This window comes from Penicillium chermesinum (assembly GCF_028974085.1).
Source record: "Penicillium chermesinum strain IBT 19713 chromosome Unknown utg000003l:1.0-5111272.0:1.0-5115320.0, whole genome shotgun sequence".
In the NCBI taxonomy this organism is placed as follows: Eukaryota; Fungi; Ascomycota; class Eurotiomycetes; order Eurotiales; family Aspergillaceae; genus Penicillium; species Penicillium chermesinum.
In genome coordinates this window covers 4,988,771-5,013,483 of record NW_026695313.1, presented here as the reverse complement: position 1 = coordinate 5,013,483, position 24,713 = coordinate 4,988,771, and the positions used below count along the sequence as shown (strand labels likewise).

At 50.9% G+C, this 24,713-nt stretch overlaps 9 protein-coding genes across 9 annotated transcripts; 4 read left to right on the top strand and 5 right to left on the bottom strand.

The window, feature by feature from the left end:
- Nucleotides 1–1,064: 1,064 nt before the first annotated feature.
- On the top strand, nt 1,065–2,484 carry N7468_004866 (Cytochrome cd1-nitrite reductase-like C-terminal heme d1; the record flags this gene model as incomplete). The annotated part of the gene is made up of 4 exons (XM_058474163.1): nt 1,065–1,081; nt 1,135–1,551; nt 1,619–2,099; nt 2,167–2,484. 4 exons carry the CDS (start codon nt 1,065–1,067, stop codon nt 2,482–2,484), a joined length of 1,233 nt encoding a protein of 410 aa, XP_058333166.1.
- A 477-nt stretch (nt 2,485–2,961) lies between these two features.
- N7468_004865 (putative sarcosine oxidase) lies at nt 2,962–4,108 on the bottom strand (the record flags this gene model as incomplete). Its single annotated transcript, XM_058474162.1, has 2 exons — nt 2,962–3,792; nt 3,881–4,108. The coding sequence occupies 2 exons, from the start codon at nt 4,106–4,108 to the stop codon at nt 2,962–2,964; spliced, it is 1,059 nt and encodes a 352-aa protein (XP_058333165.1).
- A 769-nt stretch (nt 4,109–4,877) lies between these two features.
- N7468_004864 (cystathionine beta-lyase) lies at nt 4,878–6,177 on the bottom strand (the record flags this gene model as incomplete). The annotated part of the gene is made up of 3 exons (XM_058474161.1): nt 4,878–5,507; nt 5,542–5,925; nt 5,968–6,177. 3 exons carry the CDS (start codon nt 6,175–6,177, stop codon nt 4,878–4,880), a joined length of 1,224 nt encoding a protein of 407 aa, XP_058333164.1.
- An 868-nt stretch (nt 6,178–7,045) lies between these two features.
- N7468_004863 (iron-sulfur cluster-binding protein, rieske family domain protein) lies at nt 7,046–8,334 on the top strand (the record flags this gene model as incomplete). The annotated part of the gene is made up of 3 exons (XM_058474160.1): nt 7,046–7,301; nt 7,359–8,122; nt 8,173–8,334. 3 exons carry the CDS (start codon nt 7,046–7,048, stop codon nt 8,332–8,334), a joined length of 1,182 nt encoding a protein of 393 aa, XP_058333163.1.
- Nucleotides 8,335–9,305: 971 nt separating this feature from the next.
- N7468_004862 (fungal specific transcription factor domain-containing protein) lies at nt 9,306–11,161 on the top strand (the record flags this gene model as incomplete). The annotated part of the gene is made up of 3 exons (XM_058474159.1): nt 9,306–9,615; nt 9,665–10,566; nt 10,652–11,161. The coding sequence occupies 3 exons, from the start codon at nt 9,306–9,308 to the stop codon at nt 11,159–11,161; spliced, it is 1,722 nt and encodes a 573-aa protein (XP_058333162.1).
- Nucleotides 11,162–11,821: 660 nt separating this feature from the next.
- Nucleotides 11,822–13,465, bottom strand: N7468_004861 (MFS transporter; the record flags this gene model as incomplete). The annotated part of the gene is made up of 5 exons (XM_058474158.1): nt 11,822–12,144; nt 12,194–12,793; nt 12,850–13,262; nt 13,320–13,381; nt 13,433–13,465. Coding segments are annotated over 5 exons (1,431 nt in total), but the record flags the coding sequence as incomplete, so codon positions are not given.
- A 1,086-nt stretch (nt 13,466–14,551) lies between these two features.
- On the bottom strand, nt 14,552–16,219 carry N7468_004860 (MFS transporter; the record flags this gene model as incomplete). Its single annotated transcript, XM_058474157.1, has 2 exons — nt 14,552–14,981; nt 15,045–16,219. The coding sequence occupies 2 exons, from the start codon at nt 16,217–16,219 to the stop codon at nt 14,552–14,554; spliced, it is 1,605 nt and encodes a 534-aa protein (XP_058333160.1).
- A 2,450-nt stretch (nt 16,220–18,669) lies between these two features.
- On the top strand, nt 18,670–19,228 carry N7468_004859 (uncharacterized protein; the record flags this gene model as incomplete). Its single annotated transcript, XM_058474156.1, has 2 exons — nt 18,670–18,771; nt 18,977–19,228. 2 exons carry the CDS (start codon nt 18,670–18,672, stop codon nt 19,226–19,228), a joined length of 354 nt encoding a protein of 117 aa, XP_058333159.1.
- A 3,133-nt stretch (nt 19,229–22,361) lies between these two features.
- Nucleotides 22,362–24,713, bottom strand: N7468_004858 (uncharacterized protein; the record flags this gene model as incomplete). Its single annotated transcript, XM_058474155.1, has 5 exons — nt 22,362–23,292; nt 23,341–23,431; nt 23,485–23,619; nt 23,675–23,934; nt 23,989–24,713. The coding sequence occupies 5 exons, from the start codon at nt 24,711–24,713 to the stop codon at nt 22,362–22,364; spliced, it is 2,142 nt and encodes a 713-aa protein (XP_058333158.1).

Here is a 24,713-nt window from a genome sequence, read left to right as displayed (position 1 = left end):
GCGATTAAGCCTCGAATTCGAAGAGAGTACTCAGACTGCGCTGATTTAGTGATGGCCAGCATGGCTGGGGATCGCGATATAAGTATCCTCAGACAGGATCTAGACAGACCGCGAGATGGTCTGGCTCTATTCTAGAGTCGTTCGATATTGAATGGCTTAGAAATGCTATCGTATTGCCTAGAGCCAAGAAACCCGAACCATACGGACTTCTCACACCGAAGCCACCGTGCTGTCTGCACGACTTGGGTCGGTTTAGGAGGTTTTAGCTTTTGCGTCCCAGAAATACATCTTGGCGCCGAGCACTCTGTTGCCTAGAGCATCCCTCTTCGATACACCGAGAGCTTAATCCATAAATAACTGGCGAGACGAGCTTTCACTGATGACACCTTCATCTGGACTGCCACAATATGGTACCAATGCGACTGGAGCATGCTTGCATGGGGGCGGTTAATCCGTGGACCATGGGTATCTTGGCTAGGGGCTTGGCGAGGGCCATAAGCCACCTTGCTGGATACGAACGTCCATTGTCCCAGCATAGGGGCGAAAGGACGTGGGTCTTTCTGGAATTACGGCGATCGAGATGGACACCCGCTTTTGTGCAATTATACCGGTGATGCATTATCTGAACTTCAAGGATCTAGTAACCGGTAGTACGGAATGAGGCTCGACAATCATCTGCAATTACCTGGAATGTCCAACACCATTCTCGGTTCCCAGGAGAGAGGCACCAAAGCTTATGCCCCAAATCAATATACGAGGTTACATCCTTGGGATGACATGATGACGACCCAGCAATAGTGGGCTTCTGCAGGCCTTTTGTTGGCTTGGCTGACGAACGCCTGCAGTACTCCGAGGATATTGGGAGCGAACCCCTGCAACTGACAAATCCAAGCCAGGATCACCCAGGCCATCAGGAAAAAAGAAGAACTTGGATCACGGTATGCCGAGACGTTCAGGATCTCCGGCATCCCGGGGCTCCACCAGCCAAGCAGCCAAGCAGCTAAAGCAGCTAAGACCCGCTCAGCAGACCCGCTCAGCTGGAAAACTATTCAGCAATAACTCTAATGGTTTCGGATTTCCGGTGAGCCGAGATCCTGAGGGGGGGCGCTTAGGATATCCTGTTTGGTTCAAAAGGGGCGAAAGCCTCAATATGAGCATCCTCATCTCAGCCATGTATCTACCTATCTGTGTTCTAGCCGGGCTGGGAAGCGTTGCAGCAGCCTCACACCTCTATGCAGCATCTTACGGCGGCTCGGTCTATTCGCTAGCTCCGACGAGTCAGCACGGATCGACTGAAATCTCCGTGCTCTCCGAATCAAGGGACTGCGGCAATAGCCCCTCCTGGCTGATGTTAGATAGGGCACATGAGGTCCTTTACTGTCTGAACGAAGGAATTGGATCCTCGAATGGCAGCATCACCTCCTTCAAGACCCATACAAATGGGTCTTTGGCGACCATTGAGCGTCTGATAACCCCATCGGGGCCGGTTATGTCTGCCATCTACTCGGCACCGGACGTCCACACTCACGATTTCCTTGCAGTCGCTCACTAGTCAGTTCCGCCCTGGAGAGCCATCCTACCCAGAGAAATAATAGCTGACCAATTATGATTCATCAAGTGAGACGTCAACTGTGACCACACATCTTCTTGATCGCTCCAGCGGCCACATGAAGTATCTACAAACATTTACATACTCCATGTCCAGTCCGGGCCCCAACGCTGCGCGCCAGGACGCTCCTCACCCACACGGAGTAGTTGTTGACCCAACAGGCCGCTATGTTCTAGTCCCTGACCTTGGAGCCGATCTTGTTCGCATCTTCTCTATCAACCCCAGGACTGGTCGTTTGGAGCCCAAAAGCCCTTTCGTCGCAAGCCCCGGCTCCGGCCCTCGACATGGAGTTTTCTGGACACCCAAGGGATCAAATAGCACCACTTCGAACGTATACTTCTACCTCACACATGAGCTGAGTAACGAGGTGAGTGGATTTCGGGTGTCCTACACGGCCCAAGGGATATCCTTGCACCAAATCTTCAACGGGAGCTCCTTCGGAAACGACACTGCACCTGCAGGCTCTAAAGTCGCTGAAATCAAACTCTCGGTATGTTATGCCATGACAAACCTGAGACCCCGGTATTCGTGTGCAGAAAGGCTAAAGAAGATCTCAGCCCAATAATAACCACCTCGTTGTGAGCAACCGCCTCGACAACACATTCGGTCCAAAGAACGACTCGATCGCGGTGTTCTCTTGTGCAGATGCGGTCGGGAAACACTTCAGGAACGTCCAGTTTCTAGGCCTTTTCCCGGCTTACGGCTCTTCTCCCCGGCATTTTGATATCAGCGGCTCTCCGGATATGGTCGCTTTGGCTTTGGAGGAAAGTCAATCGGTGGGCATTGCCCGGTGGAGCAAGCTCGGTGGGACTCCGGCCAGCCTTGTGGCGAAAAAGAAGCTGAATGGTAATATTCCTGCTGCAATTTGGGCGTGAACCACGAACAGACACTATCCGTTCTCAGCATATAACTTGGGACTGGTGCTCTGCAGGTTGGAAGGGAAGGTAATATCCTCTCTTCCAGATATTGATTTGTCTCAGTGCGTCGTTCAATTTCCACATAGTAAATTTTAGCGAGATAATCTACGCTGCTGTCTTGGCTCGTGCCCTCTTAGCAACCGTATGCGCGGCCCTCGGGAAGTCCCGTGCCCATTAACAAGCTCCGCAATACAACGAGCAACACACACGCTCCCACCAGCGCACCGTGCTGTATGTCGAACATGTCTACGATGGCAGAACAGTGCTATTGGTATGCACCTGAACAGGGAAACCGAGTCCGAACTCGATTTGTGCAATAATGTATGCGCATTACACGTTATAATCCGAGTTTATTGATGTGCAGATACTGGTTACCCTTGGAAGGACTTCATGGAAGCAAAACCCGAGCCATTGATATATACGTAAATCATCAAATCACAGCTTGCTAGCGTTGGTCGCGGCCCTGGGAATACCGAATTTTGAGACATCCTCTTTGGTCTGGCCATCGACCGCGAGCTCGGCCAAGGCACGCCCAAACGCAGGCGCAAACTTAAAGGCATGCGCAGCACCCAGACCCACGATGATATCTGGGTAGTTCTCTAATGGGCTAATAATGAATTGCCGATCGGGGGTGATGGTATACTGGCAGGTGATGGTGCGCAGAGGCTGACGGTGCTCATCGGGCATGAACCCCTTCATGAAGCCTGTGAGCTGCTCCAATAGTTGGGGAGAATGTACAAAGGTACGCTGCTCGGGAGTCATAAAATTGTTGGAAAAGTCACGACCAGCCTTGATCGTGGGCTCGCCGTAGCATGGAAAGCCATAGAAGCAGTGCTCTCCTTGCCAAATCCAAACAGGAAGTTTGTCAGCCTCGTAGGCTGAAGCATCGGTCGGTTTGTAGTATGTGACCTGCTCCTGCATGACCGAGACAGGAATATGCACGGACAGAGGGGCGAGGAGCTTATTGATCCAGGCGTCGGTGGCCAGGATCACCTTTCCTGCTGTGAAGCGGCTTTTAGGAGTCTGGATCACAACACCGCCGCCGGCTTGGGGTGTTACCCTGTCCACCGGTGTATTCTCCTTCAGAATGGCACCATGGGAGCGGGCGAGTGACTGCAAAGTGCCGACGGTCTTCGCAGCGTGGGCGATACCGGAATCGGCAGTGAAGACAGTCTGTACGTTGTCGGGAATATCGAATTGAGGCCACCTCCGCTTCACTTCTTGCGAGTCGAGAAGCTCGTACGGGACATTCTGGCTATCGAGGCTCTGAGTGAAAGCACTGGCAGGGGTAGGAGAGTCGGGATGGAAGAAAACAACCCCCCCCAGTGGTCTTGAGCATCTCGTGGCCGGTAACGCGTGCTAGCTCGGCCCAGTCTTCGTACGCGGACTTGGCAAGCTTGACATACTCGGGCGCAAAGTTCGACGTTCGCACGATGCGAGATGTATCGTGTGAAGCGCCACGGACGTGGCCCAACTCGAACTGCTCGAATCCGATTACTTTGGCGCCCTTCTTGGCCGCATAGTACGCAGCTCCGCTACCGAGCACACCAAGTCCGACAACCGCAACGTCAAATTGGGCCATGACCTTCACGATGTAATTTGGCTGCACGCTAGAAATGTGGAAAGAAAACGCTGTTTACTTTCATATGAGCTGGTGCTGACTTTATGAATGATACGAACCCCCCCTCATCCATTGCAGCTTCCATGGCCATCGGTCCGTCCACGTGATGCTCTGCTGCGGGGGGCAATGAGCTTCTCCATATAATCGGGTTAAGACATGGCGAGGAGCCAGCCTAGACGTGGGTGGATCCAACTTGGCTGAGATACAGGGCATCAACACACATTCTAGGGGTTTGGGTTGATCTGATCACTTCTCCGTCATAGATACGGTCACATGGACGGTGACTCCCCGGGATCCACAGGAAACTCCGTCCACGTGAATGGCCTTGTCCTGGAACTGGCGATTACTTGGTAATGGCCCATTGGTTATTGATTGCAAAAGCCCATGCAGTGACCAGCTGGCAGAAGATAAGTTTATAAGTTTAACTGCCTATCTCGATGCCATATCTCCACACGAGAAACCAATAGTACTCATGATCATGCGCCCCCTATTAGTAGCCAGCGTGTCATGCATAATGATTAACTTAACGATACGTAGATATCGTTGGCGATTGTCGGTACAGTTGGAAGTAAGATACTGATGGGCCTGAGCTACAGCTGATTATGATAATATGCTTCGAAGAAATACGACATCAGTAGGCAGCATATGTGTTTAGATCTTGCTTGTAGATGGAAGTATATAGCTGAAATAAGGCGGCCTGAAAAAAAAAAGTGAAGAGATCAAACCCATCTTACGGGTAATCCTTCAGCAACCCTTCCATTCCCTGCAAGATATCGGCTTTCAAGTCTTCAAACTCCTCGATGCCGCAGCTAATCCGGAGGAGTCGCTCATCGCACGCATTATCACTCATTTTCCGCCATTCCATCAAGCTTTCCACCCCTCCCAGGCTAGTCGCGTGCTGGAACACAAACATTCTCGTAGGCAACCGGCGAGCCTGTGCAGGGTTTCTTGCCCACATTGAGAAAACAGGACCAAAGCCTCCGGGCATCTGCTTCTTGAGCCAGCCATCTTTCAAGTCCTCTTGCTGGAGCGAGGCATGCTGAACATGGGTCAGAATCTTACCAACCGGCGACTGGGGATTTTTGATTTCCTCGTGCAGCCAACTTACGAGCTTCTCAGCTGTCTCGGCTTGTCGCTTCACCCGGAGTTGCATGGTGCGAACCGACCGAATACCCAGCCAGCCTTCAAAGCTCCCCATTACACTGCCGATGTACTGGCGGTCCTTGTGTAATGTCTTCAGCCATCCTTCCTTTACATGATCGTCCCGTAGGACCAGAACTCCACAGAGCATGTCGGAGTGGCCACCCACATACTTTGTACCACTGTGCATGACAATGTCCGCATCAAAGTCTAACGGGTTCTGGAGAGGAGGAGGGGGCGAAGGTAGCATCCACCGTCAGATATGCGCCTTTCTCAGTGGCCTTTGCGCGGTAGTAGGCCAGGTTCCGGGCCTCGCCAGTTGGATTCAATGGTGTCTCGACATGAATCATATCACCAGGGCCGGCTTGGTCGATGTCCTCTAGGTCTAGCTTTTGAACCCCGCTCAAGCGATGGATGATATCCAGGACGCTGTGGCATCCGTGGTAACCCTCTCCAATAAAAACCTTCTTGGGATTGATGAGGATCACCATAGCGTGGAATGCAGACAGACCGGTTGCGTAGGTGATAACTTCCCCGCCCATGAGGTTCTTCAGAAGGAGCTCGAGACGTTTCGAGTTTGGCGCAGTATATCGCGAATAAACATGCGAGTCTTGGGGGGCATCAGGCTGCAATGCGCGCTTTAGAGCGAGACCTCAGGAGAAGATGGTGGAATAACTTACGTCTTCATTTTCTTCAGGGACCAGGCTCTCCGGGTCGCGCGCATATCGGAAGTTCACTGCAGTGTGCATAGCTGGAGCGATAGCCCGGTGATTGGCCTGAAAGTCATCGGCGTGAATGGCCCTGGTGGCCGGATGCATATCAGGCAAAGCATTCTTCAAGGCCTCTGCGGTCAAGACAAAATCGGCGCCAGTAGTTCCGATTGAACCCATTTTGATGGTTATGGTCAAAAGAGTGGGCGCAGCTGAGGGGGAATTATTTCCTTTCGCACCGGATATAAGTAACAAGCTATACGAAGACTCATCTCAGAGCTGCTTTTAGATACCCCGAATCAATGTGGAACTCGAAGGGCGTCCAATAGGGTCCAACGTAGTTGTTGCGCTGGGGAATGCACATGACCGGTGACTCCCGCCTCCGATGAGGGTTGACTGTCTTCGCCCCACAGAGTGACTTGATAGCAAACTGTACATATGTCAGTGCTGTTCAATATTGCATTGGCAACTGGATCACTGCGTAACTTTTCCCCACATAAGAAGGACCAGAATTTGAACTAGATGCCATGAGGTGTGTATGGAGATGGGGGAATATGTGGGGATGCGTAGTTTCCGGCTGTCGTTTACAGCATATCAGGAATTGATTATCGAAATAACTCAATGAGGGGTATTTCGTAGCGCGTGCTAAAGTTCATAATGAACCAAAAGAAAATCTGCTCCACTTGCTGATGGTGACCCGCTTCGGGGATGAAGGTGGATCAAGTGTCCATAACGCATAGGACCCGTACGACATCAGCAGCAAGGAACTGATCTACGCATACGGCGCGCTGCGCTCACATGATCGGAGTCCACCCCGACGGATTGTACTTTGATAGTCATGATGACACGGAGATCCACTATCCAGGAAACGGTGGATACACCGTCGGTCTATACCGAACGAGGCACGCCTTGATCTACCATGGCCCAACATGGCAAGTCAATCGGAGATCCCGGGCCTACCAATGGCATACTTTAAAGACGGAGGGGACTCAGTGTTGAACATTTCGTACTGCTTGAAAGATCAATCCGTCCTACCATCACCATAATCATGGCTGCTGCAGTTGCCTCTTTGTTCGGTTACAAGTCCTCTCAAGGAGGCACACAAGAAAAGACTGACAGTGAAGTTCCAAGGGCCCTCCCGGCCTCTTGGTATCGGTCTCCTGAAATGTACGAGCTGGAGAGACGAGCGATTTTCTCGAAGAAATGGATTTTAGTCACCCACAAGCTGCGCTTTAACAAGCCTGGCGACTTTCTCCGCTTTGAAGAAGCTGGATTCTCCTTTGTGATCACCAAGGACCGTGAAGGTCAGTCCCCTGCTCTAATTTACTCTGAAATTCGTCTGTTTGCTCAACTTTAGTCAGGAAAACTAAACGGTTTCCATAATATTTGCCGCCATCGCGCCTTCCCACTTATTAACGAGGATCAAGGGAACGTGAAGATCCTGTCGTGCAAGTACCACGGATGGTCTTACGGACTGAACGGCAAGCTAGCCAAAGCACCCAAATTCGACGACGTCCCAGGCTTCAAAAAAGAAGAACAAAGTTTGTTTCCGGTCCATGTACACGAAGATGCCCTGGGCTTCATTTGGGTGAATCTCGACACCGACAAGCCCATCCCTTGGGAGGAAGACTTCAAGGGCGTCGATACGCAAGAACGATTCAAGAACTTCGACTTCACCCAGTATAAATTTGATCATACCTGGGGAATGACTGGTGATTATAACTGGAAGACTCTCGCCGACAACTACAATGAGTGCTACCACTGCACTGTTGCCCACCCCGATGTTGCCAACCTGGCCGACTTGTCATATTACTACACGGTTTCGACTCCGGGCCATATCCAACACTTTTCTCGGCCACTGGCAGACAAGGTCGACGAAGACATTCAGAATGCCAGTACTTATTACTTCCCTAACGCCTGCATGACTGTATCTCCTCATTTCTTTTACATGATGCGATGTGTGCCGACATCCGCCGGGACGTGCTCCATGGAATATGAGGTTTATCGTCACAAGGATGCTTCGGACCACGATTTTGAACACATCGATGGTTTTTTCAAGCGCGTTCTGGATGAAGATAAGCATCTTTGCAATGCGGCACAGAAGAATTTGAATGCTGGCGTTTTCGTCAATGGCCAACTCCACCCTCGTCTTGAAAGCGCCCCCTCTTCTTCCAGAACACAGTCAGATCATTACTGCGAAGTCATCGGGATGAGGAGCGGAAGAAAGGTCGCGAAATTTGGCCTGCTCGACAAAATGCAGCTGGACAAGCTACCGCAGAGGATCTCGAGTTCTGTGCAGGGCTGTCATGCTCTGGATCGAGCGAGCTCGAGTGGTAGTATTCTTCATTCTTTTGGTTTGCATATTATGATTCCCTGGTGTCGACTAGCTGAGGTATTAAATCGGTAATTTTGACACAATATTTGGATCCTGCGCCCTTGACGAGGACAGCTCGATGAGATGCCTGGTATACCCAAAGACCAAACACTCAATTCCTAGGAAGAGAATTGCTGTAGTTCTGTTCATCAATTATACATTTCGGGTTAGAAGAGCACCGGTTTTAGGCCGTTGATTTCCGCTTCTGGGCATCGTTTCCCAGCGTGGGTCCCCCCCCCCAAGTGGATCGAGTTGGGGTTATCGTTGGGCCCAGACGGTCCACGGGGTCAGAATCCGATAACCCCGCCTCGCCCCATAAAAATGCCAACTCATCTTCATGTAGAGAGTCTGTGGACTTACTGCCCCGTCATTCCTGATGAATAATCGGGTTAGCAAAAGATCACATCAAGCCTGCGAGAATTGTCGGTAAGCCATTATCGCAGCTCTATCAGTTGTATTCTTATGTCTTAACGCCGGTTTCGTAGAAGAAAGAAGACCCGATGTCCAGGAGAGCGACCAGCTTGCTCTACCTGCACGCGTCTGCAGCAGACATGCCAATATAGCAGAAGCTATGAACCACTGGATAAATCCCTCGGGGGTGACCGGGCAATGGTAGGAGACCCCAAGCTACCCGGGTTGAAAAGAGCAAGCTGGGCTAAACTTCCAAGCAGGAAGACCGATTGCAACAGCTGGAGCAAAAAATGCAATTGATGCTCGAGGGATCCATGTGCGGAACCTTGATGATTCCCGAAATGATGCAAGTGCTGATTGCGACAGACCGAACCGCCAAACAGGAAGTCCGAAGTCCTCCTCGCACCTTTACCAGAGTCGTGAGAGCACATCCCTTTCCAGCGACGCTCACGATACGCCTTTCACGCAAAATAGGCAAGCAGATGAGCTGGCCTTGCGAACTACTAATGCCTTATCACTTGCAATGCCGCCAAAGGGAACCATTCTAGAGGGCATTGCGTTGTACTTTCAGTTTTGCCATAAGCAGCCCCTTTGGCTGTTTGACCCGGAGGATTTTACCGCCCCCGAAAGCTATCGAAGCGAAGTAATATTTGGCATTCTCAGCCTGGCTCTTCGATATTCAGATAGCCCTTTTGTAGAAGGACGGAAGGACCAAGTCTGTCGCAAATATGCCGAGGCGGCCGCCAGCTACTGCATGCTCCGAGTGACCCAGGGAACAGTGGATCTGTCGACCTTGCAGAGCCTATCCCTGATCGCATTGGCTGAATACATAAGTAAGATTCGAGCTCTCATGTATCTGTCGAGCAACTAACAAGTGCTTAGCCAATGATACACATCTGGCCTCATTACATATTGGCCTTGCGACGAATCTCGCCAAATGCGCAGGCATCAATATCGAACTTCAAGAAGGCGATCTATCGCCCGTGTTAGAAGAGCGGAGACGAGTTTTCTGGAGCATCCACCTTCTCAACCAGCTATATGCTCCATACAGCATGCAACTGAACATGCTCAAGGATATTCATAGTCCGAAGTACATGGCGGTGAATGTCGATTCGCCCCGAGAAATGGGCATGAAGCCGCCTCAGAACCCTCAAGAAAATGGCGCTTTCACCGCACGAGGAGGGATCTGGTTGTATATGGTGCAACTTTCTACTCTGTGGAGTGAAGTCCAACATTATGTATCGCATTGTGCCAGTGGAGACCCTAAACCGCCATGGGCAGTGGATTCCGGATACAACATTATTGGGGCGCATCTGATGGATATTGAGACGAAGTTCCCGACTGCTCATCGGTATGACTGCGCCAGGTTCCAAGCGCAATCACAGGAAGAATTGCATGAGAATCGTGGATACTGGAGCCCCTGGTTGTACCTGCAGTTTACCTACCATGCCGTGCGCAGTGTGCTCAACCATCCTTTTCTCTATTCATGGCGGCCTCAACAGTCTGCTCAGCTTGCCGTTCCCAATACATTCTGGAAAACTGCGTCGGAGCTGGCGCTCATCCATACGACGTGGATCGTACGCCTCATTGACATGACTACAGAAAAAGACTATCAGATTTCAGATCCGTTCATTGGGCACGCGGTGGCGATCGCCGCTACTATACACATTTACTACTGCCGTGCCGCCGACCCTGCCGTCAAAGACTCCGCCCAGAAGAACTTTGAGACGTGCACCCAATTCTTGAGAACGCTTGCTGCCAAATGGCCTAGATTTGATGTGATGGTACTGCGTGCCTAATGCATAATTGGTAGCGAGAAAAGATTCACTAACATTGCCTTAGCACAAAAAGATCCAAAGCCTCTTCCAGTCCGCTTTTGCCGTCAGCCCCCATACCAGGAATCGCAACCTGTCCAGAAGAACATTATCCATCGACACCGCTCTCATGTGGGACATCCTTTGTCACACTGCTCCTACAACGCAATACTCCCCTCCTGGCGACGGGCTTTTTGATCCTGCATTTGTGCGGCCTACGGTCCAGAAACGCCCCGAAGAAAGGACCGTCGAGACCGAAATCTTCCACCATTCTGCTCGTGCTGTCGATACCTCCGATGGAGGCCAAGCTCTACCACCATACTCAAGTAACCTCCACGATCGCTCTCCTTCGGACAACGCAGACAATGCACCTTGGACTCGGCATAATGCCGTCCCCGCAGATAGTAACCCGCCACCAGGACCCTCCTTATCCAGAGATCAGACGGGCTGGTCTTCGGCATTTCCAGGAGACGTATCTTTCATGGATGTAACCCATGACCCTTTCTTCCAATTCCAAGACCAGAGTCACCCGTATCGGGGGCTCTGGGAAATCGGGAACTTGTGAGACTATTATGAAGCAATTCAGCGTTTAGCCATACTCAAGTTACAGCGTTGCTCTTCCAAAGTACACCACGCCAGGCATACATTTTACTGTATCATATTGTATCAAAATACCAGAGTATACTGTACACATCATTCCAAGATGCCCCTCTTTTGATCCATTCGTAATAAATTTCTCCCCCGCGCAGGATATACACGAGTTGCCTCATTATTGCACCGTGATGACGCTTATCAGAACACTTGACTCCACTGCTCGAACCTAAACTTGCGGAGATAATGCGATCGTCATGCAGGATCCTGCGCGGTGTCACACGAGCAATTTCCTCTCCTATCTCTGCTCGTAGACACGGTGTACTGGCCGGGTTCAGGCCGGGGACGGAGACCGACGGCACCGCCCGCATCACATGAACGGACCCTGAGGCGGATTGCCGAACACTGAATCTCTAGGGTCTTTTTGGAGGCGCATGCCGAGATTTATATTGAGACATTGGAACCTTGAGTACTTTTTTGACAGGAGGTATACCATTTGTGCGCGATAGATATGCGGGACTTTTACGAAGATCGGCTCTTACTCCAAGTTGGAAGCTAGTATTGTTGATTATTCCTTTCGATATCTCATCTACAAGCCCCGTCGCTCAACACATTCCATTCAACACAGATTGTGCTAGATACTCTTTCGTCCTCGCGATTCAAGCGGGAAGAACAGCGAGAGTATGCCACAGACCCCCAGCAGAGCAGCACAGACGTAGATGGGGACGGAGCTAGCCGTGGATGTAAAAGCGCCAATCAGGGCAGATACCATGCCCATCAACCGATTAAGCGAGACTGCGATACCGTTCCCCGTGCCGCGATGCGCTGAAGGCAGAATCTCAACCGTGTACGCGTAAAGAGTGGCGTAGTAGATGTTGATGGAAACGGAGATTGCGGAGGAGAACCCGATGTTCTGAGCCGGGGTCTTCACTGCCGTGTATCCAAAAAAGAATATCACTGGATTTCGTGAGCGGCACGACTTTCTTAAACGCGCAAGAGAACTTACTAGTGATAAAGGCCCCTAGGGTCATTGTTCGCTTGCGGCCGAAGAGCTTTGTTTCACACAAGAACCCTGCGATAATGGGACCTGGAATAGCACATAGATTGGTGATGGCATAATTCCGCCAGGTGATATAAGTCGAACTTGACCCGGTATCGGATCCTCGAGATGCAAGGTACTCTGGAAGGTAGACATAGTACAAAGCATAGCCAAGCCCAATAAGTGCCCAAGAGAACCAGACCAGTAATGTCGAGACACTCATCGTCTTGGTAGCGAACAAGCCCTTGATATGAACCCACAGTTCAGAAAACGAAGCTCGAGTCTTCGCGTGGGCGCTCTGAATTACCCCATGCACCCGAAGCTGATCCAGGGTGAGGGTGCATTCGCGGCCATACTTGCGGGCAAGGTCGTCGAGGGTCTTCATAACATCTTCGTCGCGGCCTTGACAGAGAAGAAACTTGGGGGTTTCGTGGAAGCGGATAACCAGCACCCGGCACATGCTAAGGGCGAAAACAAGGGCACCACATGTATAAAATAGATATCGCCAGCCCATGTTGTTGCTATTGTTACACGGGATGGAGCTGTCGAGGGGGCAGCTATAGTCCGCTGTTATGGAGTCAGGACAAGACTATGCTTCCAAAGGTGGCGGAGGCGAGAATTACCCATAAACGGCCATGCAATAAGACCAGCAACAGTCTGGCCGACTCCCCACCATCCAGCGAGCAGGGTAAGCAACCATTGCTTATTCGATGGCAGATACTCCAAGAAGACTGTGGTATCTAGGACCAGATTACCTCCCGACCCAAAGGCAGAGATGGCTACCATAATAGCCCAGCCGACATAATTTGGAGCAGCCCCAGCCGAAAGAGCAAAGATAGCGCTAATCAGTAGCGAAAAATTGAAGGCCCATTTCCGTCCGATGATATCTGCCGTACTCCCCCAAAACAAGGCCCCGACCAACAAAGCCAGGTAAAACCCTACCTGTGCACCTCTTTTGAATCCCGGCGAGTATTGCGCAACGACCTGGTCAGCGGAGATGCTCATCAGGAATAGCAAAAGCGAATCGACTCCGTACCTGCGCTCACCTCGTCAGTAATGCTGCGGTCTGATCGCCGGCCAACGGGACACGTACCCGAATCCATTGAGGAAGAAAAGCTTCCAGTGGTAAGGAGTGAATCCAATTTGGTCAATTGCCTGTTTCCATTAAATATGATCCATACAGTTTTCACGCAGGAGAGAACCTACATCATTGACAAGGTTCATCTTCGCCGTCAACGCCTGGTCAACGGTCCCGAGGGAGATAAGATCACCAGGGACAGGCCCATCCACCTTTGGCGTCTCGGGGTCTTCTCCATGCTGGATTTTCCCCATTTCGTCGGCTTTGGGGACCATGATAAACAAAATAGCCTCAATTTGGTTAGGCTCAAGGTGCAGTAAATGATACCAGCGTGAAAAGGCCGGTGCTACCGATAGCTTTATAAACCCGCATAGTTCAGGTCTGGGCACCTGGACCCCGTCCTCAATGGTGGATCCACGCCCATGCCCCTTTGAAATTCCTCCTTCCCTATACGCAGGCCTAATTTCCGCTTATTAGGCCCGAAAATGGCGGACCCCCATACGACGATATTGCGTGGATTGGCTACCGACCAGGCTTGCGGCGTGCCGGATAAGGATGGTCTAAAGTTGCGGGCACGAATCATATTCTGATGGTGGTGGAGAGCCCAGGACTGTCAACGGACTGATGCCATTATTAGTAGGTAAATCGATTACATCTCGAGCTGTGGGCCAGTATAGAGCCAGGCCGGTCACATGAGCGGCGGGTGAAGCCCGCGGACCCATACCCCAGATTCCCCGGGTTTGGCTCGGCCATCTAGGGACTTCGTTTGGGGTTTGCTTATAGATTGGTTAATCGGTGGATCTTGTGTAACCACTAGCTCCAAATTTTCCCCGTGAGCAATCAGTACGGACTGCGATCCCGCACTAGCCTTTTAAGCTCTACCACGGATTGCAGGCGGAAAGTAGGGTAGCTCCTCACCTTCGTTCCCTTCATGATCGTTCAGAGAATCAGGAAATCCAAGAAGCTGTCGATAAATATATCTCATGTGTCATTTAAATAGAAGCTACAAGCTGGTGTTAATGCGGTCCAGCTGTGTATTCGAATTGGGGGTTATAGTATGTATGACAGAAGTATTATATCAGACTCTTCCTCATTCCTATCGGGTGCATTTTATGGTTCATTCTATTAGGATAGATGCAATTAGTACTTTTCGCCATCAAGGCATAACGGCCTCAGGCCAGACATCACTAAGCCGCGGTTCTTCTAAATCATGCAGAAGATGCATGTTCCGTTCCATCAGCTGTGGCTCATTTCTCGGCCTCTCCCTGCATTCCGTGTTCACTCCCAGGCGAGGAGGTAGAGCGGCTGATCGGCTCATCGGCAGGGTTATTTTCCACATCAGGGGCCCGGGGGCGCACCTGTGTCGGCGCGAATTTGCTGCGAATTCTAATCTGTTTCCCATATTTGTAAAACAGGAACGGAATAACCGCGAGCAACGCAGCCACTCCACCGATCAGACTCCCTCCACCACCGATGCCCATAGCGGAGAACATCTGGTTCGTGAATAGGGGCGCAGCGGCACCGCAGGCAGATCGTGCGATTGTGTTGGCGGCAATAGCAGACGCGGCATACATGAGGTAGACGTCCACTAGATAGTTTAAGTATGCAACAAAGATGAGCAGCAGAGAACTAGAAAGGAAGCACCCTGCGAGCGTTGGGACAATCCAATGAATAGAACTGGGCGTTTGTTAGTTTAGGTTATTTGCCGCCGATGGGGGGGGGGGTGGTTTCGCGACTCACTCGTATTCGGCGGTCCAGGCAAACCAGAACATGGTGGCAGAGAATAAAATCCCACCAATCATCGCAAGCGTAAGCCGATCCTCCGGCGTGGTATCTTCGACTTTAGTTTCGCCCCTATCGACCCTCCGCTGGCGGATCTTTGTGTCGATCACTACGATCCCACCCCCGAGAAGCGCGCCGACGATGGTACCGCACAGTGGCAGTTCGCCAACCCCAGAATTCCACCCGCGCTTCTCCTGGAAGACGATAGGATAGATACTGAAGAGCATGTACAACAGGGTGTAGACGACAGACATGTAGATCGCGCACAGGAAGGAAATGGGGTCGAAAAGAATAATCCAGGGCCGGGTAAGCGCGACCTTGTAGATGGTCAAGAGCGTGCGATCGCTCGCCTCAACGGGCGCGCGCACATTCTCGTACCCGGGGATCTTGTTCCTTCGAATGCGCTTCGCTTTGTTATACAGGATGATCGGCGCGTAGGTCTCGGGAATGGTCAGCATGATGACTGCCGAGGCTCCACCGAGCCAAAGTAGAACATAGAAGCTCCACCGCCAATCCTTTTTCAATTCCAAAAAACCGGCCACAACCGGTCCAAGAGCTGGCCCAATCCAAACCATGGCGGAAAATCCAGCCATTGCGTTCGATCGTTGTAAGGGGTTCCATACGTCCGCCAGGAGACCGGGGCAGTTGCTCAGTGGAGCCGATACAAACGTTCCTGCGAGGAATCTACCTACAAGCAGAGCTCCGAGGTTTGGCGCAAAGGCGCACAAGAAATTGAATGCGAGATAGCACAGAAAGGTCACGTAGAAGATGTACCTGCGACCGTAGAACTCCGACAGGGGCGCAAAGATGAGGGGGCCGGCGCAATATCCAAGCAGAAAGAGAGTGATAGTCAATCCGGCCACTTCAGTTGAGATCCCGAAGTGCTCTGAGATCGAGCCAAAGCATCCACTCGGAGAACTCGAGGCAAAAGTCGCGTTGACCACCAGCAGCACCGCGCTCATGGTGACGATCACCCGGCGACGCAGAGACCAGTTCTGAGGATTTTCGATATCATCAGGGGCGAAAGCGACGAAGCCGTTCGCGTCGAGGTGAGGGGTTACATCGCGAAGATGTTTAGATCTGTACGGCTTGTTGACCGTATGGGACAAGAGGCGAGTGATGGGCGTCGACATCACGCATACCAGTAAAGGAGTTCATGTTGCGAAAGAGAGCGGTGCGAGCGACTATAGGTACGATTGTAGGTAGATCCACCCTTCGGGAAACCGGCACAGAGACAGTTCTCATACTCAGGGATCTCGCCTGGGGCGTAACTTATTCTGCTGACATCATGTTGGCTCATTCGTTCGAGATTGCCTTCCCGCATCTTGCCCCGTAGCTCAAACCCCGAGATTATCACCGCGTCCCGTTTGAGGACTCCCTTAATCCGAGTGCCTTCATGTAGTCCCAAACCGCACGAGTTATCTCCGCCCCCTCTCCTTTCCCTCCCCGTTAGCTCTGACTAGCTCAGGTTAGCTGCTTCGGTCTGAAGGGCCGATCTCTTCGGCAAATCCCCGCTCGGGATATTCAATCGAGATTACTAATGATGAGCCCCAGATTCCTTTTTAACTCCGTCTCCAATCCCGCGCGACCACGGAAATACATGATACTTACTCCGTACTGCACCATACTGTAAGCCCTGGTCGGCCCATGGAAAATTAGTAATCACAACCCCGCCCTCCAGGGCTCCAGGACTCCAGGGCGGGTGCGGGATCCCCGCCCAGGAAGGTGGGTCTAACACATGCCTTGAGGTGTTCGTCCTAACCCCGACGCGATGGCAGTCCCGCGAGGAAACACCAGTCTGGCATCTATTGTGTATAATGATTGGCACCAAATTGTCCAATCGGTAAAGGTGCTCAGACAACTGTATCGTGAGAATTTTGGCAAGTCTAACCATCCTGGCGGCTCTGGCACATAATGGATATATATATAGCAGAAAAGTTCTGGCAACTCTTGGCGTCCTCTTTTCGTCCTAGTACTCACCTGTCGGCTGGCTAAGGAAGCACTCCCAACAATGGGCCCTCGGCTACCTAAGGACCAAATCGAAATCGGTTCCATAGAAGCAGCCGAGGCAGAAATCCGTATACACCGTGGAAACAAGGTCAATATTTCGCTGGCGGGCCACTACAACCAAGTGCAGCTTATTGAGGGAAACAAACTGCCTACCGAATTCCACTCTGGAGGTTTTAGAATGCGGCGTATAATTGCCATCTCGCTTCTCTAGCCTTTTCGACAGGCCTAAATGTACAATTCCACCATTACCAATCCTATTTATGGAATATTCGCAGGGGCTCGAATAAGACCGTGAAATATGCATGTAAATTCGCTAGATGATTCTTGCACATTAGGGATAGCCAGCTCGTGGACTGTAGAAGAAGTATTCGCAGACTATATGATATCATAGAAAGATCCTCCAGAAAAGCATAGAACACAGCTCTAGCGTCAAATTAGGAGGAAGTTAAGTAGGCTCAAACCTACTTTCTGTCACTCTCACTCGATTCTGCCATTTGCCACCGCTTTGGGGTAAATACCGTCTGAACTATTGTCGTCCGAACTTGGGCAGGATAGGGTTGGCTGGAGTAGGATTTAGATCTGTTGCGGTAGTTCCTCTCCTTCGCCCTCTCCCATTCTCTACCTAGCTTCAGTATTTTGAATTCAAGCGCCACCGCCGCCCCGTCCCGATAGTAATTTCGCTTCTCATGGACAACTTTCCAGGTGATAATCACATTTGAAAAGGAACAGATGCAAAGAAACAAGAATCTAATTCTGCTGCAAGGGTGACTGGATTGGCCATTCAAATCCTGAATTCAAGCCCAAAATAGACATAGAGCGGAAGCTTGGGGTCTTTAGGCTCTTAAACTACCTCTACTTGTTTCCTAGTGTGGTAGAGGGTATAGATGTGGAAGAGTATGATGAGGGGGGGCTTCGCTTATTTGGGTTATACCACCTGCTCGCAGTATCCAATAGAAGAATAAAGCGGGAAGTATTCAGAAGTTCCTATAGAATCATCACTAAGGGCAGTTTCCTCCTTGCCCGGTTGTTCCTCAAGGTGCTCTTGATCTATCTTCGGCTGAATCTTGCATACTAACTCCAGACATGATCAGATTCGAACAAATATTAGCAAAGAAACAGTAATCTACTTAGGCGCCCAGGAGTGACGTAGCCTTCTAGATCCTGAATACGGAAACGCCATAGATTTACATCTAAATCGAGACTGGAAACCTAAAAATTCTCTTGGCCCTTCTTCACCTACCTCTCTGTAACCTCTTGGCGGGTGGCCTTACGTGGGGTATACTTCCTGTTCTCAGTATCGTGTGTAGGAGCAGCGGGAATTATCAAGACATTCGCCCATTATATTCTTTGAAAACAGGTTTTCGTTATATACTATTCTTCCTCCAAGACGTCATTTATGTATCTTCGAGCAATATTTGAATGCTAGCTAAGACAATGGAGTCATCAAAACATCGCAGAGTCCTTATAAATAGCCTGTGTCGCTCTAGCAGTAAGGCTACCAGCAGTAACACCAAAGAAGTTCTTCCAAGTCTCCAAACATTTTTCGAGAAGCCCCAGTTTATCTTTTTTCATCATGGCTTGGAAACCGATGGCACTCGCATTCCTTCTTGCCAGCCCTGCCCTGGCAGATGTGTATTTTGGCACCCTCTCAGGTGACGACCTCAATAGCGGGACAGTATGCACATACACTGCATGGTTGGGAGGCTCCGAACCCATGTGAGGCAGGCAGCTGGACCCCCCTTAACAACACAGGTGGTTGTCCTGGACAGAACCTCGATGCTCCGAACTTCTGTGGGGGGGGGGACTTGGGGGTGTTGGATGTCCAGCCGACTTCCAGTTAGGTAAGCCAATGCCCGATACCCTTGAACTATTACATACAGTGTACATGTGTTAAGAGAGATATAGATCCATCAGATGACTGTGGTGCAACATGGACTGCAGCAGGAGACACAACGCCATCGCCACCAGCAGGAACGTTTTACGCAAACGTGATCGATACGGCAGATAAGAACGCAATTGTCGGGCGATGTGTGTACGAGGAGAGCGACGCGCATTACTGCAGCGATGTTATAGATACACTGTTGTGGGAGGCAGGTGTTCACTGTTACATGGAACCAGGTGTTGGTTGTTAGAACGTTGATTAACATTGTTGGTCAATTGATCAAGGCCATCTTGAAACTTACACTCGTGGCTTCGTCTGTATCTAGTGGCCTATTATGGTGTCTCAATATGTACGAGAAGAGCTTATGCCCGGCTAGCTTGTTACGGCATGAGCATCAAGCGGGTTAGGGAGATTTGCGGACTCTAGGTTTTCTGGATCTCCTAGACTGGGTGTTTGACTGAATTGAAGCAAGTTTCCTAGGAAATGAGGATATACCATGTAATAGACGACTAATGCTTTCTTTAATCTTATATGTTCTCGCAGGAATTCAGTCGTTGCCAATTATTTTACATTCTATTTTGCTGACTATTGCAAAGCATGGCCCTAGTTACTCGTAGTACAGTAGGCAAGTGCTTCGCACATGATCACATGTTCCTTCTGTACCAGCAACCCAAGTCCAACCTTGGAACTGCTACCTCACCCTTGGAATTGCTAGGAACAGTTAGTCAAACAACCTCCACCCGCTACGTCGCAAGATCTCTGGCCCCCGAGTCCCATATACATATCACGATGGCTCCATCAGAATACAAGGAGCAATCTCCTACAGATTTTCGTCTTTTTATTAAGAAGAAGAAGAAGAAGAAGAAGAAAAGTCCTTAATTGCTCAAAGGTTCCGCTTCTTTTCAACTGCTATTAGCGGTGTCTCGCTCCACGTAGCGTAGAAACCAAACTCTTTCTTGCATACTAGCCAGCAATGTCCAAGAGCAATGATCTCCTTGTCGCATGAGATGTGATCATCTCCTTTCTGCCCCACAAGTAATATAGAATAAAGTTATCATCCATGTGGCGTACGGCATGTCTTTGAAAAGAATATAGAGCCCGGAGAGGCTTGAAATTATTCTAAGATAATATCTGATAGTCGTCGTTCCTCGCGAGGGGCTAGTATAAGAGTGTTCTGGGAAGTGCCAAGCGGTCAGATCTTCAATTGGATCGCGCAGGAGCAGTAGTAGGTGGCCGCAAGATCTGTCGAAATTGCTAATGTGATACAATGCCCCGCATGACTGGAAATTCCTTTCTCCAAACGGAACCTGGATAGATTTAGATCCCAGTCGCTCAAATAAACCAGCAGCCCTCATTATGAGGCCTCAAGGACTTCCTTTAAGACGACCGCGGCAGTCTGCGTAACAATAAATTATCCGCAACTTGACGTGATGGGCAAGCGGGCTTCCTCTAGATGCCCAAAGTCGATCAATAGTCCAGACTCTTGAGTTCCTGGTATGTGAGGAATCTGTCATTTGGTATAATATAGAGCAGGTAACCCCGAACGAGCTGCTCCTCTCCTACAAGAAAGCAAAATACTCTACAAGCTGTTTTGGGCCTATAACACAGGCAGCATTCAGTAGACATTACCGAGCATATGCAGACAACAGATACCACCTTGCGCTTTTGCCATATGTCAGCATAGACCTGAGTAGAGACATTGGTTTTTCAGCTGGCAGTGACTTGTACCTACCAGGTGTGTCTGAGGATGCATTTCGAATAGTTTGACAGACTCTCCTGAGTCCCTTCTCCCCGACTTCTCGCTCTCAGATAGCGCCGGGTAAGGTGGCAACCATCTTGTATTAATAGACAGCGGAACCATTCTGTTGTAGCAGGCTCATCAGGCATATCTCATCATACTCTTTGCCTGCAAAGGAAATTTATTCTGAGAAAGTTGGGTAGGTATACACAGGGTGTTGTTTCTAGCAAGGGGCTGCGCAAGCGCGGTTGAGTTCTAAACGAGTAGCTTTTGGAGGGGAGGGGAACAATGACTTTTGCCAGAATATTCTTGTGAAACCCAGACTCGGTATTCAGCTGGTTCAGCCTCGAGTGTCTTATCGTATCCTTGGCCCTTAATATGTTATTCGGTGTGCTTTTTTGACTTAGAAGGTACTTTGTTTGCGGTCTGTTTTGGGAAAAGCACGATGTATTTCGTGTCTAGGGGCTTCTGGTTGATACAGATGATGCGTCCGATGATCTCCGACTATAAAATGCCTTTTCGAAAAATACCAGATGTTGACACCTGTCGTGTTGCAGTCAAATCCCAACGCGAGGAATCACAGCCATCCGCCAAGCGCAGCGAATAATGGGGCTCCCAGGGCTATCCGATGGAGAAGAATGACAATATAATTCAAACGAGACGTCTTCCAGGCCCGTCTGCAGCTGAATCGAATCAAGCATGAAGGCCATGTCAACGGTTCAGTAGGTCCAGGATGCTCTGAAACAGCGGCGGTCGTGGGGGCCGTAGTAGAACAAGGCGACCAGGACACGCCGAGCGCGAAGAGTTCTAAAAGCGTCTTGGCCATACCCTACCAAGAAGGAAAAATTGTAACCGATTGGCTCCCCGTGCTCGAAGGAGGGAATGCTCATGAGGCCCGGCCGAATAGTCTCATTCGTTCCCACCGCACGCTAACACTCGCGTCGAAGACGGTGACGGATAGCGCAGCGTAGCCGACGGCCGAGTCAAACGCAATCTCCGAGAATGCCCACATCCGGCAGTTCATTGACTCAAGATGACCGAGAGACCCTGTGAGCAGGGGCTCTTGGTTGGTTTGAAGCCCGTGGATTGGGCGGTGAGAAGCAGCCGGTCGATCAGACGATCTCCAATCTGACGGCTCGCGGGGATTTCTCGGCCGGCCAAACGAGGTCGTCTAGAGTCCACTGGGTCGACCTGTGACAGAATAGGAAACTAAGTTACTCGTGAGTGGAATTCGGATATATGCGGATGCGACGTAGGCTTGGTTGGGCACAGCTTAAGATAGCATAAATCTCCAGGGGTTGCGGAGGAAAACTTGCTCCGCGACTTCTGGCGCTCGCCGTGATTACTTTTCACCTAAAGCGGGCATCTAAGGCTCGTAGAGCGCAGACTACGTACGGACGAGGCCCTGAAGACCAAGCAAGGACGACGAAGATATTAAAGATGTCAGAAAAGTGAAACCCTTTGGGCCCTCGGGACCATGGTCAATTCCTACGAGAGTGCATGTTGGGTCGGTACGTATTGATCACAGTGACTGGTTTGCGCAGTGTATGCATGTATATCGATATTGACGTGTAAAAATCTCACGCCGCCCAATGTCCCTGTTTCCACCCACCCCCCAATAAAACGCCATGATGCATCAAGAATGTCATACAGCCGAGTTCTGACCGCTCATGCTTGGAAACAGCATGACATCCGAAACACGACCCAGGATGTTCCGCATATCCCACTCCTCCAACGCGATAGAGCCGCCCACGGTGACAAGATTAGGCGGTAAACTAGGGTCGGTATCGATGGATGGCGGGGAGGGCAGGTTGACCGGTGAAAAGGGCTGTTGCGAAGTCGGGGCGGGTGGTGCCTTTCGGCTCCGGAAGGCGTCACGGATCTCACGCAATGCCAAAAGGGAAGATGAGAGATGCTTTGCCGAGTCGGTCCGACTGTTATGTTCAGACACGCCATCCGCAAAGACATGGTCAGCCAGCACCTTCTCCAGCCGATCAATGAGGCTCCACGTCTGTTGGCTGTCGTCATTGGCAACCAGCAGGAAAGCTGACGCGATCGATCGTTGCAGACTGATCCACGAGCGAGAACAATGTGAATTGATCTCATGCAACTCAACAAATGCATCTACAGTTTCCATCAAGCCGGCGATACAGTCCTCCCGAATCACAGCCCGACGATGGTCATCTAAATGTGCGTGCGGATCTAGGGAGACTCGACATAACACAGAGAGGAGGTATGAGGAATGCAGGCGCAGCTCTGTGCGCTCAATGTGCTGCGCCAAGGAGTGGCAGTGATCGCGGTGCTGCAGATGGGGCGCGGCATCCTGCCTAATCTGCTGTATCTGGAGCTTCCACCCGCGAATCTCACGGATCTGGGGGTGGTGTGATGAGCCTTGATCCATCCGGGAGCGGAGGAGTTCCAGTGACAATGACACCACTCGGCATATCGTTTCAAAGTAAGTCCTGTTCCCGGGCATGGATATTGGGCGATATGGAATCTCAGGCTGACTGATCATCGTTATAGAAGGGCGGTCATAGGCGAGCGAGAAGTGGCTGTTCTGGAAAGCCATTGTCCACCTAATCTGTATCAGCATTGCTCGCCCTCGCGAATGCATACAAACTTACCAAGTACGCTGTCGGAGGGCTTGATCCGGGAAAGTCAAGTCTTTTGACTCCACGTGGAGTCCCAGGGTCAGACAGATGCGCTCCGTCATACCTAAGAATTCAATTAGATGGCTGCTTTTTGACAGGAGGTTGCATCGGATTTACCAAGCAGAGTGTAAGAGGCGCCCGCATTCATGTTGTATGACAAAACATTGCTAATGATAAGAAGAATTTGAATGACCTCCAATGTGGGTTGTGAGACGTAGTTCAACATCCTCAGACATTGGTAAGCACATGAGACTTGGAAGAGTTCATCAGCGGGGATCCTCGAATGCTTCTCAGGACGAATACTCACCATATACCCACGAGGTCAACTCGCGGTCCCGTCCCGGGAGGTCAGAAAGCTGGCAACCCAATGCAAGGATGGCAAACAGCAAGCTAAGAAATGGCAGATCCAGTCCAAATGGCTTAACTAACCCATCTGCCTCCGGTTTATAGACACCCCCGGCTCGCTGCCTCCCCAGAAGTAAACGATTTGTCTTGCGCACCAAGTCATCCGTGTTATCCAGCACGGGATACAATATGACACCAATATCTATGTACCACTTCAGAAACCTGAGGCATCAGTCAGCATGGCACTCCGTTGGTCTAACACGAACCGCCCCTTACCGTCGACATTGATCATCATCGGGGAGAACGGCACACACGCCGGCAATGTTGAAAGTGTACGGATCAGAAGACCACAAGTCCACAAACGGATATGCTACAGATTCGTTCCCCAACGCAAGCTCTGCCAGAATATCTTCCTGGGGCAGCGCCAGCGCTGTTTCCGCAGATTCTTTCGACTTATCCAGGATATCCACCAGCGCCGACCGCGACCCGAGATGGACAGCGCCCGTCCTCATCGCATTGGACCCATAGACACCTTCCGACCGAGTAGAGCTCTTCCGCTCACTCTCATCGACGCCGCGCCTACGGGCTGAATGTTTCTGGAAGAGACCATGCAGACTTCCTATAATCTGCTCCATGGCCGCCATCTTGCCGTTGATCTCGTCCCATTCGTCCTGGGAAATGTCGATGACTTCAGGGAGATCCGGGTCGGCGTCATCGCTTGCGCCAGAGGCATTATCGATAGCGTAGGAGCCCTCATGAGGAGGAGCAGGGCAAGAATTCGGAAAAGCTGGCGAGTGTAGAGAAGATTGAGCCGAGGTGTAGCTCGGCGCGACCGAGGGAATCGGATATTTCGTAGACGGCGGACGACCGTACGAGCAGGTGAAGTTGCGCTTGACGCAGTTTCCGCAGGGCACGTTGCGGTCGCAGCGGACTTTGCTGGCACGGCAGGGTAGACACGTCTTGCATTCGCGCGGTCGGCGACGGATGGGATACGTCGGCAT